Source organism: Anarrhichthys ocellatus, unplaced genomic scaffold (assembly GCF_004355925.1).
Source record: "Anarrhichthys ocellatus isolate YVR2014 unplaced genomic scaffold, GSC_Weel_1.0 scaffold29, whole genome shotgun sequence".
Lineage (NCBI taxonomy): Eukaryota > Metazoa > Chordata > Actinopteri > Perciformes > Anarhichadidae > Anarrhichthys > Anarrhichthys ocellatus.
The window spans coordinates 4,435,785-4,449,608 of record NW_022280059.1 but is presented as its reverse complement, the minus strand read 5'-3'; the positions used below and the strand labels follow the sequence as shown (position 1 = coordinate 4,449,608).

Genomic DNA, 13,824 nt, shown 5'->3' with positions numbered 1-13,824 from the left:
ACATAGTGTTAACGTAGCAAACATTTTGACAGAATATAATCTTCTCTTATTGACATCTACAGTGATAGCAACCATGATACCACAGATATCCGGCTTGGTTTGCATCCTCTGTGTGTGTTGGTTACACTCTGCACCCACTAGGACTCTGTCAGTCTGGCTACACACTAACTGGTGTTAGCTGCGTGCACTGGGTTTACTGTGAGGCCATCGCCGCTCTTAGCCTCAATGGAAGGGCACACCACTACCTCCCTTACATTTCTACACTTATCAGGTGTCTCATCTCCTTTTGTGACTTTTATTGTGATGTGTTTTTATTTGACAGCATCACTACGAAGCTGGAGAGGGCCCTGGAGAAGGTGGCACCCCTGCTGAGAGAGATCTTCGTGGACTTTGCACCCTTTCTGTCACGCACCCTGCTGGGAAGCCATGGGCAAGAGCTGCTCATAGAAGGTACAGATGTTGTGTTGTGCATTGTGGAGTCCTGCCCCCCCTTCACCGTACCATTGTATGTACTACACTGGCTGCCTCATTGATGGATGCATACGCAGTAGTAGGTGTTGACAGGAGAGTCACTATTTTGCACACAAGCTGGGAGTCTGTCACAGTCTGATTAAATCTGCTTTCCCTTTCATTCATCTTGTGACGTCTGTGTGTTTTGTCTTCCTCATGATCCTCTCCACATATTGAGGATTATTCCGAGATGTAGTATTTTTAAACATCAGTGTTTCACAGTCACAACAGATGTCATGTTGAAATAATTGGTGGCCTTTGCCTTGTGCCAGTGATATTTTTAGCATCTTAGGTCACCCTGCTACTTGCTGGATTTTTGTCTTTTTTGGTGAAATTATTATTTTTTTATTTCAGAATAAACATTTGGGAAGTGATGTTTTGTGATTGTAGGACATTTTGAAATCTTTAAATGTATTTACATTGGAATGAAATTACCGTTTTTTCTGTTTGTGCCATAAAGAATCTAGCAGATTTTCTGCACAGTCTAATCCACAATTACATGGAAAGTAAAATGAAGTATAGATTCTTACAGAGACCGTGTTAAATGTTAAGTAATGTCAAAGAGATAATGCAGTAATGGTTTGTTGATGTTAAAGTCATGTAGCATTGCAAAGAAAGCACAAGTTGGTAATCTCTGTCACAATAAAACAGCCTTCAAGATTAATGTCTTTAACATTGAAGCCTCATGATTTTATTTTAAAAAGCGTTAGAGCAGTCACATTGCATATATTTAAAGTGCTGGTCTGACTGGCTTGGTTGTGCACAGTGTTTGCACAGAAGTGTGTGATCCTTCTGCACTCCACTCTGGGCTCCAGTCGTATTTCCTGGTGGTTGTGTGAAGGCTCCCGGTGCTTTCCTCAGGCCCCAGGTTGGCAGTCTTTCACAGTGCTACTTGTGCCTAACCTCTGCCTGCATGTGTGTGCTCTGCCACTCCATTCCCAATACTTGTTTTGGCTTGCATATGCAAGAACACACTGCCACCACACGCACTCACGCAACCGCACTTGCGTGTGATTGTGTGTGTGCACTGCAGAAATTCATGTGTGTGACCTTCAGTCTGTTGACTTGCAGTTTGCACAAAGTGAAATGATATCTCTGTGGTTTCTCACTTCTCACACAAGTCTTTTCTTTTAAGTGTAAGCAAAACCAACATTAGTTTCAGAAGTCCATGCAGAGAATGAGAGCAGGCTGAAAGAATGCATTCCCGTGACTTTCTGAACGCTGGATTCAGAAAGAAGTATTCTGACACGTGTCCACTTTCCTGAGCGTAGTTTACTTGTATGTTTGCAGCGTTTACACTGCCAGCTACTTTTAAATAGCAAATGTATGTATTGATAGATATTATTGAATAATATGAATTGTTGACAGTATTATTGTGTTTTGCATAACATAATATAGAAACTATGATATGTTTTTCTTCGCTTATTTTTGTTATTAAGCAGCTAGAACTTATTTTTATCAGAATGTATTACTGGTTTTTAATTTAAGCTTTGAAAGTAATCAATTTAGGGAGGATTATGAGCTTGGTCTTAATATTTTGATGCCATTACTGTATAATATTCCATACTATACTGCCTCCTTGCAATCCTTGTAGAAATGATTGGTGAAGTGATGAATTAAGTTGTCGTCTGCAGACATCCAAAGGTCATTTAAAGAATTACTGGTTTTTTTTTATGTTTCCATTCCAGCAAGTAAAGTTCCACAAACAGCCACATGTACTTTTTCCTCCATACATCATGCATATATCATCCATATATTCATATGTAGATAGCCATGTGGGTAAGCCATGCACATGTGGCTAAGGCTACTCACTCAAACTCAGGGGAAAGGAATGCAAAATCAGGTAGCATAGCCTTGACAAGTGTGAATATGTCTGTTACCCTTTCACTCAAAGCCTGTCAGCAGACTGACCAAGCTGACAAACCAGAGCTGAGCTGAGAGTGTAACCCCACAAACAAGGTCGCGGATAGACAGCTCGGGCCTCAGTGCTCCTCACCAGACGTGTTTAACCCTGTCTGGGTTTGTGAAAAGTGCACCCTTTGCCTGACATGAATTAGAGCAGGTTTATCTGACAAAACAAACCCGCAGATTCACCGCATGTACTGTAAATCTTAAAATTGCATCGAGACACTCAGGTCAGTCCCAGTTGCAGTGTTTTATCCAAATGGTGGAGCTGTCCCTCCCGCTCGTTCTCCTTTTTTTTTTTTTTCCTGGCCATTCCCAGGCTCACAGTTGAAATACTGTGCTGCAGTGCAAAGGCGCTCCATTTACCAGTAATTACCAGTCATCCATCACTCCTTAGACTGCCCGAGGTCAAGCCCCCCGGTGCCCCGTGTGCCCCTTCGCCTCACCCTATTCCTTCAACCCCCCTGCAGACGTGGTCACTGCGGCAATTATGTTGAGTGCACCCTGAGCTTTGCACTTGGAGTTGGTGGCTAAGTCCTGTGTGTGAACACTGCTGCTGTTGTGATGCCTGCTGCCTGCTTCTTGCTGTCCCCAGAGTGGCCCAGCCTGCCGGCGCATTGCCCCACAATGCCACATTCACCCGTGCCTTAACCCTGCCCTGTTTACAGGAAAGGACTGGCAGGCCGTGTTTAAATAGAATGCATTTAGTTTGTCTACCAGCACAAGGCCAGGGTCAGTTGGCCACCTGACTCCTGTGTCAGACTGGACTGACTTATGGCTCAGCATGTCACTGCTATAACAAGAGGTCAGCAGTGGCACTCTGTGTACAAGAAAAGGGTCACATCCTCTCAGAGTATTTGCAATACGCTCCCTCGGACACTCTTCGCTCATGAATAGAGGCGGGGGTGGAATCAGCGACCAAGAGATCCGTCAGTCCAGAGTTCTGAATATTTTGCATTCTTTGTTACATTGCACAGCCTGTACACAAGCAAAACCGAGTCAATTCAATGTTAATATCACGCTATAATATTAGCTTATATGTTTAGTTGTTGTCCAGTATTTGTCTCGATATAGTGCCTGTGCAGTTACAGAAGGGTGCAAATACTGTTATTTATTCATTGGTTTATTTGATAAGGGACACATTAATAAAAACATTGCTGTAAATGCGCCAGAGTTAGCCAAGAGGCTATTTTTCATCCCAAGGCAGATGTTACAAAGTAAACCTAAAAACAGAATATATGTTGCATATATTGCATATGTCATTAAGTTACGGTCTGTTTCCCCCTCTAAAAGGTGGTCAGATATATTCTGCATACTATTGTGTCACTCCCTGAGAATCATTGTGAGTACAACCAATAGTGCCACTACTATTAGGATTTATCTGTATGTTGTACTGTACAATGCACAATTTGTGCAACAACGTTAACTGAAATCTTACATTAAGAATATTCAATTCTCCTCTCTTATCGACACCCCGTCACCCATGGAACAATGGCTGCTGTGTGGCACAGAGTTAAACTCCTGCCAGCTTTTACTGAGTCCTGGAGAGTTGCATTCTTTCCTTTACTTAATGACTGCACCTTTTAATGGTTCTCGCCAAGTGCAACAGAGGGAGTTGGAGGTGCAGAATACGAGACCAGTTGCAGCCATTGTTTCTGCAAATGAGCTTTTCACACCTGCCCTTGTTTCATTAGAGAGTTGTCTGCTTCTGCGGCTCACTGTCTACAGAATGGAGATGAGGAAAGAAGCTGTGAATGTCTGTGTTCACCTCCGTGTGTGTGTGTGTGTGTGTGTGTGTGTGTGTGTGTGTGTGTGTTTATGTGTGGAAGGGGAACATAAACGTGTTCATTTGTTATGTAGGCATGCCAATTTTCTTTTTTTTTTACAGTTTTATGAACTGCAACTTGGAAGCACAATTTAGGGGTTTATAAATTATTTTTCACTGCCTGAAATTGACCTTATGCCAAAAACAATATAGCTTCATCCAAGTTCTAAACTATGTGTCAGAAATAGAAATGTGATTATTTATTCTTAAATGATTATCTTGTACTGCGACACAACCGATTATATGGGACTGATTGTACCCACAGCTATTCTGTGTTAAATACTACCTTTATAGTTAATATATAATTCTGTTCATCTGTTTTGTCTCTACAGGTCTAGTGTGTATGAAGTCAAGCACTTCGGTAGTGGAGCTCGTCATGCTGCTTTGTTCTCAGGTGACTCTTTTTTCTTTCTCCTCCTCTTCACAATCCTCTTTCTCTGCCTCTCTTTTTCTTCTCCTCCAAGTCCCCTACTCGCTTCTTTTCCCCGTGTAATATGCCTTTATCTGCTCTCGATAACATTTCTGTCAACACTATGTGGATATCTGCTTGAGACTTGTTTCAAATTGGACATGGTCAATAGTATATTATTTCACACACCTCCAATTTTTTAAAAGATATATTCTAAACACATTCTTTATCTTATCAAACTGCCAATACTTTAATGTATGACTTTATGGCTAATGCTGATGACGACATACAGACACTAACAGCTCTCTGAGAATCCAGGGACTTTCCCACCACACCCCAGAGCTTTAATCCAGAGCCCTCCTTCAAAGAATGAGTCCCACCTCATGCAACGCTGCTAGTGACTGATCACCTCCTAGCTGACCCTCTGAATCTCTTGTTAAGCCCTTGTTTTAGAGAAGGTCAAAGCCCCGATGTAGCAGTTAGAACAGGAGATATTTAACATACCTTCTGTCAGCCCATCAGTCTTGCGTCGGGAGCCCATAAGGAAGCCATTACTTGGTGCCTCTTTGTGGATCCAGACTGCAGGGCCAGAGCCTTGAGGAGGTGGATTGCCACTATGTGCGCTCCGTGGTATCCGCAGTCCAAAGCCCTCTTCAGCAGGGAGCTCAGCCTCTGTTATATGGAGGCCATTATTCAGGGGCTTTCCTCCAAAGAACGTACATAAATAGGACGGCCAGCATTGAGTTATTGGTGCTCGTTTGAAGGTTTTTGACGGGCTCCTTTTTGCACTGCTTTTTCTGTCTGTGGAGTATCTGTGGGAAGTTGCTTTTTCCAGCTCTAGGATTTATTGCAGATGAGAGCGTCAGCATGCTGTTAAGGGTCTGAGTCCACCCCCACCCCCCCTTTACACAGATAGCATTACTGCGGCTCCAGAGGTTCCTGCCATTAAGGGCTCTAGGGATGAAATCCAGGCTGAGATATCGATCAGACAGCGAGGGCTTGAAACTGGACTGTATAGCTTGGTGTCCTTCTACAACCTTTCAAATAGAGATGAGCCATTGATTTGTATCATAATGCTGCTCCATCAGTAATGAATCCAGTTATGTTGCCAGCTAATATGAGTTTAAAATCACTCTGTAATGAGTGTCCTCTATATTACTTCTTTCAGGGGACAAAGCTGATGTGTATGCAGAGCTGTTTTATCACCAGCAGATATGTTTGCTCTGACTGATAATCGCATTGTCATATACTCCTAAATAATGTCTTTGCTGTTACATACTGTATCTCAAGTGCTTTCAAAAAGCCCAACAAGTCTTCTGAGATGCAGGATGAGCTGTGGCTGACATCATTAAAAAAATGCCAACTTCAACGTATCCCTCACATATTTCAACATTAATGTTTTAAGACAGCCAGGAGGGCACTTAACTGACCTTTACTCCCTCTCTGTTTTGTAACCTGTCAGTTTTATGAATGAATTAGTGCTAATGATCTGCCTTTTCTTATTTATGCATACTAATCACAGCAATCATCGTGTGGCTTGCCACGGTTGCAGACACTGTGTGTCTCTCCTCAGCCTGGGCAGCTGAATGAAAAGGTCAAGCAGCTCTGTTTCTTGTAACAGCTTAAACATACAGGGGGGATCTAGAGTGGAGCTTCGGAGATTTAGTGATGGAAGGCCTCCAGATGTGTATAACAGAGCAAAGCAGAGCAGATAAAAGCAAACGCTCCTGCACACTGACAGGGTGGATTGAAACACCACAAATACTTAGTGCCCTGTTGAATTTCAGGAAGATGAAAGTGGGAGAAGAGAAAATCTTTTCTCAAGGCCAGAAAACTGTTCTGCGGGTTGGGAGTTGTGGGAGTTTAGGTCCGACATGAAGGTGGTGGTTTTACTGAAGATAGATGGAAGAATTGTAACGTTGTTCCAAGTGAACCTACAGCATCATCATTTCTAAGTGTTGCATGTTGCTTTTTAGCAGCTTCTAGCAAATTGTTTGGTTTTACACACAAAAGTTTGACGACGTGCTCTTTAGTTTCATCGCTCTCATTAAAATTGTTTCCAGCAGTCGCAGGCAAAATGAAAAAGCTCAGGCAAACAAATTGTATACAACCTGTCCAACACCAAATACAGTGTTAGCGAGATCCTTTTCCTCAGGAGTAAACATTTAATGACTATTCTAGTAACTATTGGACTTTCATTTGTAAGCTCACCTGAAACATGACCAATGCAAATGTTGCCGACGCCAGCTGAATATGTAAGTAGGTAACTGTTAGGCTGTTTTTCAGTTTGTTGACCTCTTCTGCCCTTAAAAGGCCAAAAACTTAATGATGCACATTAAAATTATATAATAATAAAGAAATCCAAGCTACTAAACAAACTTCCAACAGCCAGCCAGAGGTGTTGCATTCTGGTCATGGTCTGCATTTACATCAAGGACCACATCTCTCTTTTTTTTTTTTTTTTTTTAAGAGTTGCATGTCATGTCTAATTCCCTTCAAATGGGCAGCAGAGGAATCTCATGCAATCAAAGGCAGCCTCCTCTGGGAGCTCTGTTCTCCAGTAAAAAAAAAAGAGAGCCTCTGAAGTGCTTTCTCAGCTGTCAACAAGCATAGCTCAGACAAGATACCAAAATTTGACTAGTTCATGCTATACCTCCACTGACCTACTGCCATTTTCCTGGCAATGCCCCAGTGTCACATCTGCCTTGATTTCTGTATTTATTTTTGTCACGTGAGCGTGGTGCAAGTGGAACCTCAGACGACTGGCTGTACATGATCCCTGTCCAAATCAAAAACAGCTTATTCCAGGCAGATACTGTAGCAGAGGAAAAGGGGGTCATGGGGAACATTTGGATACCAGATGCTCAGCAGTTTGTCAGCACCATCTCCCTGACTTAACGCATTGTGGGGTCAGACTGTGTACTCTTGCGTGAACCTGTATGTGTCAGGCACGACAACTGTGTACAAAAACACATGCCCATACATAATAATGTCAATGTCAGTTATTCTGGTACTGTGTACACAACAAATGCTGCTTACCTTGACCAGACATTGACATAGAAAAAGCAGTGTATCACTGTTTCGCATCTACAACTACAGAGTAAAACCGCCGATATATTCTTTCCGTTGAAAATGATAACATTATTTTCGGCAAATTTGAAATGGATAGTCTAGTTCAAAGGCTCCTTATAAATGTGAATAGTTGAGAGTTCCATACACATTAGTAGCCCTCAGGACTGAAAACCCTTTTTTCCTTCATTTTCCTCTGTTTTTCTTCCTCTTTTGAACTGTGGCCTTCTCTGTTTTCTCTTCCATTTGCACCTCAGCGAGGGTACAGGAGAGCTGGATTTCCCACAGTGAAAGGCCCGCTCTCAAACTGTTTTTTAATCATTTCCAGAGCATGTTGTGAGACAGCAAGTACTAGCACACTGGCCCAGGGCTCGGATCCCTTCCAGGCACACACTGCAGGGCTCACTGAGCCTGCTCGGTAATCTGTCACTGTAAGGGACAGAGGAAATGGCTGTATTTAAGTGAGAGGATACAGTTTCATCCCACAATTACATCTCTCCTGTTGTACAGTTCTTTTCAGGAAGAAAAGGTGCTCTCACTGGCTGTGCGGGAATTTAGCTTTTTATAGCCGCAATCCTTTTGTCTAAGGGTAGATGAACTCAATGCTTTGTTTACCCACTTGAATTACAAACTATGACATGTAATCTAGATTACAGTTGCAATATGCAATTTGAATGGTGAAATGTGATTCTTGTCATGCATTTCTGAAAGATCTTTTTGCTGGATAAAAATGGTGTTTTTTTTATTGTGTTTTACTTCGTTTTAACTAAAGCTGTTTGAGGAAGTATTCTTTTAGCTTTACTGCCTTTTTGGGTAAACCTTGCTATACTGACATGATTTTTTCTTAACCCATATCTTATATTGATTATAAGAATGTATTTATGTTGTGCTTTAGAACTTTTAATATACCATTTACAGCCCAAAAACTACACAAAAAAAAATGGAGATCTTCTGTAAGTAACGGATCACAAATTGTTTCATTTCAGGAATGGCAGAACTCCATTCAGAAGAACGCTGGCCTGGCTTTCATTGAGCTAATCAACGAAGGAAGGTAAATGTGTCCATTCACTTTAATACATAAAGTCAGCCAAGCAGTCTTCTATTTATCCTTCTGTTAGAAGTATGTGGTTTAAAAAAAAAAAGAAGGGGCATAGATTAGCTCTAAACCTCTTGGTGATTGCTCAGTAGGGGTTAACGGTAAATACGATTGTGGCGACTGGATGAAGTAAGAATATCAACACTAAAGAGCGGTCACCCTCTCCTATCGTCTGCCTTCTTATATCTCTGTCTGTGCGTGTCATACTGTACATCCCAGTGTCTGCGTTTCTCTTTCTGTCTCCCTCCCTCTTCTTCTCGTCTCTGGGTGTGGCCAGACTCTGGGTTTTCCACAGAGCAGATCAGGGGCGGCTCAGCCTCCTTGCCCATCTGCTGACCCATCTGGCCAGACCTTCTCTATGCCTGGGCTCTTGCTGCAGCCCAGCCATGCTTCTCTGAGTCCCCTGCTGGCCCTGGAACAAAGAGCTTCAGTCAGTTGGGCCACACGGCGCTGTCCAGGGTGCTGCTGACGGATACATAATTTCACAGTGTTACTCAAGTCTCTGCACACCTGCTCTGCCTGACTAGACAGATCTAGAGGTAGCGAGAGTCTGGTAAATCTGTTTGCCTTACAAGGCGTGGCCGACAAAGACGTTGTTTCTGCCGTATGTGTGGCAACAGATACATCAGGTAGTTGTGTGCTGTTCCTCTGTTTCATGCTGCAGCTGTTTGAAAGCAAAGCCACTTTCCAAAATACTGAAAATGCCCTGAACTGTCTGACAGTAAAGGGATCACTTTACTTCATTATTACTGGCCCTCTCTTGCGTGACTGTAGCTGTAAGTCACTATCTTTGGAAAATAACTACCTTAGGTTTACTGTTGGTACAGTATTTACAAGTACATGCAGTGTTTTTTGTATGCACACAGCTCTGTTAAGACAGTATCTTAAAGTCTCAAAAGCAAATGATGCGGGGATCACAATGTTGACCCTAGTGTTAAGACAAAGACAAAATATAGGGTCCTGTGAGACACAATCTTATAATACACAAACACATTTTACACTTCCAACGACCAGTTTTACAATTCTTTTTTTTTTTTGTTGACGGCACAAGCAACAAACTGTCAGGAGGTTTTGACTGGGATGGTCAATGATATTAGGTGACAACCTCTGAACAAAAAGTGTGATCGCCTGTGTTGATTAGTGTTACCTTTCTATAAAATATTAACACAGAAGTGTTTTTTCGGTCTCCAAATATCACTCATCAACTTGCTTTCTCATCTATTCTTGGTCTCGAAACAAAGCTTGGCGTCGCCAGCCTCTGTCTTTGAACAGTGAACGTCTGTCTATTAATGAGTGCTTGTCAACAATTAAAGAGGCAATAGCAGCTGATGAATGCAGCCTCGGGATTACTGCCTCTCCTTGGGACAGGAGGGAAATTACAATCTGTATCAAGCACTGGAGAGGAACAGGGGCTGCTTTAATTAAAACAAAGCTAGCCTAATGGTGTGTAAAATGGCATGTAATCTGCACACAGTAGCCAGGGTGTTCTCAATTATTAAGGATAGTGGAATTTAAATGTGAATGTGGGTGGAGACCATGGAGCCTCCAGAGTCAGCCATGTGAGAAGTTGTTCACGGCCTGACTCGTCAGCAATACAGGCACTGGGTTGATGTTCTGGTCAGTGGGAAGGGATGCTCAGTCAATCAGGAGTATGCCAGACAGGCTTCAGTGCTCTAATGACACTCCATTCCCTCCTTAATGCTACAGAGGGAACTGTCACTGACCTGCAGCCTTGCAATATAACACAGACAAATGATGCTGTTTACTAGTCTGCTCTTTCAACGAGCAGAATGTTGCACAATCCTGACTCGCTATATTTGCCTTAACCCCGCTCCTCCCCTAGAGGTGTCATTGCGACATATTTGATCTAATAAAGAACTGGATATTTCCTTATTAATGATATTTTGTATATGAATGTACGCTGTTTTCCTGTATTATCAAAGGTTGCTCTGCCATGCCATGAAGGATCACATAGTTCGAGTCGCCAATGAGGCCGAGTTCATCCTGAACCGACAGCGAGCAGAGGACGTCCACAAACACGCAGAGTTTGAGGTATAAACTGTGCCGTCCTTTATCACATCTGAACTTAAATGGTGAAGTTGGGCACAGAGTCAAGATACTGACAAAACATTGCACAAAAGAGAGTTCAACCAACAGTGAATAGCAGTGTTGCAGATCACCGGTTCTCCAAATTCAAATTTTACTATCTTCTGTGAAAATAGAATATATTGTCAACTCTAAATAATAGTAATAAAAGTTATGTTAAATGATACAAAAAGTCCTTCAGGTGTATATGCTCAGTAATTGCGCCCCTCAGTGTCCTCCTGAGGATTATCTCCTGACCCCTACAATTCATATAAAATAATTAAATTGCTGGTAGCAAAGGGAAATACAATTCATATTAATTTAGGATTTTCATATGATTTGCCAACCAACTCACAGGACAGCCTCCTGAGTCTGTATTTAGCCTGCCCACATCAAACCACTCATGTTTCATACATGAAAGGAAAAGCTAACAAGATTTAAGCAATGTTGGAATATTAATTTTCTTGCAGTAATCAGTATTTCGCTTTTATTTCCCCCTAATCTTCGTCTTTATAGAAAATGAGAGAAAGAAAAACACGGCCCTTTTCATTTTTCAGTGCAAGCTGGTCAGCAAATTAGCACATGAAGCAAATAAATGCCACAAAGATTGATAGCAAAATATAAAGATGCTGTGCTGTATTAAAATAGTTTGTTTGGTTATTGTAGAACATTAGAAGACATACAATCACACAAACCTGCACACACACACACACAAACCTGCACACACACACACACACACACACACACACTGCCTCTGTTAGCAGTGGGTACATGTGAGGAGTGATGAGTTTCTTATCTGGGAAAAGCAGCCATCCTCAAACAGCTGCTTGATATACAGTTCTTGAGGATCCTTGACCTGCTAGATAAACTGGAAGAGACGGCTAGATATGCAATGTCAGTAGAAGGGGGAAGTGTACCTGGCCCCATCCGTTCTGTCTGCCAACGCCAGACAGCCTACACTTTTCATCTAAGCCTGATGTTACTTTATTACCCACTCTCCAAGATTGAAGATTCAGGACGCAGATAAGACATTTTTACAATTAAGTTGGTGTCAGGGCAAAGCGTCATACGCTTTAAAGTGATAAATAACGTTTAATATTTGTCACCGCATCACGTGGTGATGTGAGTTGACAAGAGGAGATTGAGTTATCCGCCGTGTGAAGAATATGTTGAAGTATAATATCTGACAGAATTCAAATTTGAAGCAGGAAATTCTATTAACTTCCAGCTTCTGTTAGCAAATTAGATTTTGAATATTAGGAAGGGTTCCCCCAGGGTGGCATAGTGAGACAATCTTGTTTTAGCAGCAAAGATAAGGTCAGATGTGCTCCTCTAGATTACTTTTAGCCACCTGGAACACTTGGAGAGTTGCACTGACTTCTGGAAATTGATTTAAAGCCAATATCGCCATTTTTCATATTGAGACCAATTCATATTTAAATAGATTAATTTAACCCTATCATGCGGACATTTGGATATCAAACATTGTTTGGACTATGGTATCTTCAATATTCTTATTTTTTATGTTTGCAACTTACAGGAGGCAATGTGTCCTTATGGTACATTTTGTTCTAGAAAATGACTGCAGGCCTTTGACACCATTCCTATACCAGGGGACAATAACATATTCCTAGAGATATTGGCAGTGTGAATTTGTTAACCTTGACAGACTATATTCTTTGTGGATCTATTAGAGTATTTTCCTTTCTCCTCTAATAGCACCATCCACGGCTACCTAGCAGGGAGCCTCATCTGTCCGCAGTTAGGGAATGGACTGCCTTCATGTGCTCGCCATGATTTACTACACTCCTCCGAGGGAGCAGAAATATATCTCTCAGCTGTCCACTAATATCTTTATGCACTCAAGTGTGTTGAATGAAGCCATAACATTCTTCAGTGTGACAAATGCTCCATTAGAGGATATATATTATTCTGGCTTTATTCAAGTAAAACATTCTCAAATGCTATTAGTATAATGTCAGACATCATGTTTGGCAGTGGATACTGTACTGAAAGTCATAAATATACAACAAGGTTCACACTGTTTTTCTTTCCCCCCCCCCCCCTTTGTTTTAAATCTCAAATTAGTCCAACTGTGCCCAATATGCTGCTGACAGAAAAGAAGAAGAGAAGATGTGCGACCACCTGATCAGTGCCGCTAAACACAGAGACCATGTGACAGCCAACCAGTTAAAGCAGAAAATCGTCAACATCCTCACCAACAAGCACAGTGCCTGGGGGACTCTGGCCCAGAGGTAAGCCCTCACACTTGTACAAGTTCACCTTCAGACCAATGTGGGCCCCACGAAGACTTCAACGTGAACCATAGCTGCTCAACCTTAGGTCCAACCTAGAGGACAGAAGTTACCTCTTCACAAAACTCTGCAGTGATGGGATTGGACCACCAGTTAATGTCATTTTCCCAGGATCCGATAGGGTCAGCGATCGGGTCAGCAAACGCAATTACAGTGTGGAGTGGCTTAATCCCCTGGGGACAGCTGATTGGCCAGTCTTCCGACAGACCGGGATAGCAGAGGGGGGAAGAAGGGGGTTGGGGTGTTTCTGCAGTGTTGTCCAGGCATTCATTGACCCTCTCAGTAACACAGCCCAGCACCTGGTGGTAGTTGCAGACTTCCCCATGGGCCCTGTTAAAATAACCGCAGGCTCTCCTGCTCTGCCTCCCACTTCTCACCTGCATCCACATGGTCCCACAGATACAGAGTGGAGTGGCAGGATCAAGAGCTAGTTATAATGGACAAACAGACGTGTTGCAACATACTGTTTTGTAATGAGCTAAGAGCTGAGAATTTTAACATTTATCTGTTGTTACAGATGTAACAGCATGTCATCAATTGATATAAGGTCTATATGGGGGAGCATATGTGTATGTGTATATATGTGTATGTGTATATATGTGTATGTGTA

General features: G+C 42.2%; 1 protein-coding gene across 7 annotated transcripts in view; it reads left to right on the top strand.

The window, feature by feature from the left end:
- nbeab (neurobeachin b) overlaps nucleotides 1-13,824 on the top strand; it is a 159,893-nt gene that overhangs the window by 53,344 nt on the left and 92,725 nt on the right. For all 7 annotated transcript variants that reach the window (XM_031863774.1, XM_031863771.1, XM_031863773.1 and 4 more), the window contains 5 exons: nucleotides 323-450; nucleotides 4,573-4,634; nucleotides 8,705-8,769; nucleotides 10,758-10,866; nucleotides 12,988-13,154. In XM_031863774.1, coding sequence (XP_031719634.1) covers nucleotides 323-450; nucleotides 4,573-4,634; nucleotides 8,705-8,769; nucleotides 10,758-10,866; nucleotides 12,988-13,154 — 531 coding nt within the window. The remainder of the gene's footprint in view (nucleotides 1-322; nucleotides 451-4,572; nucleotides 4,635-8,704; nucleotides 8,770-10,757; nucleotides 10,867-12,987; nucleotides 13,155-13,824) is intronic.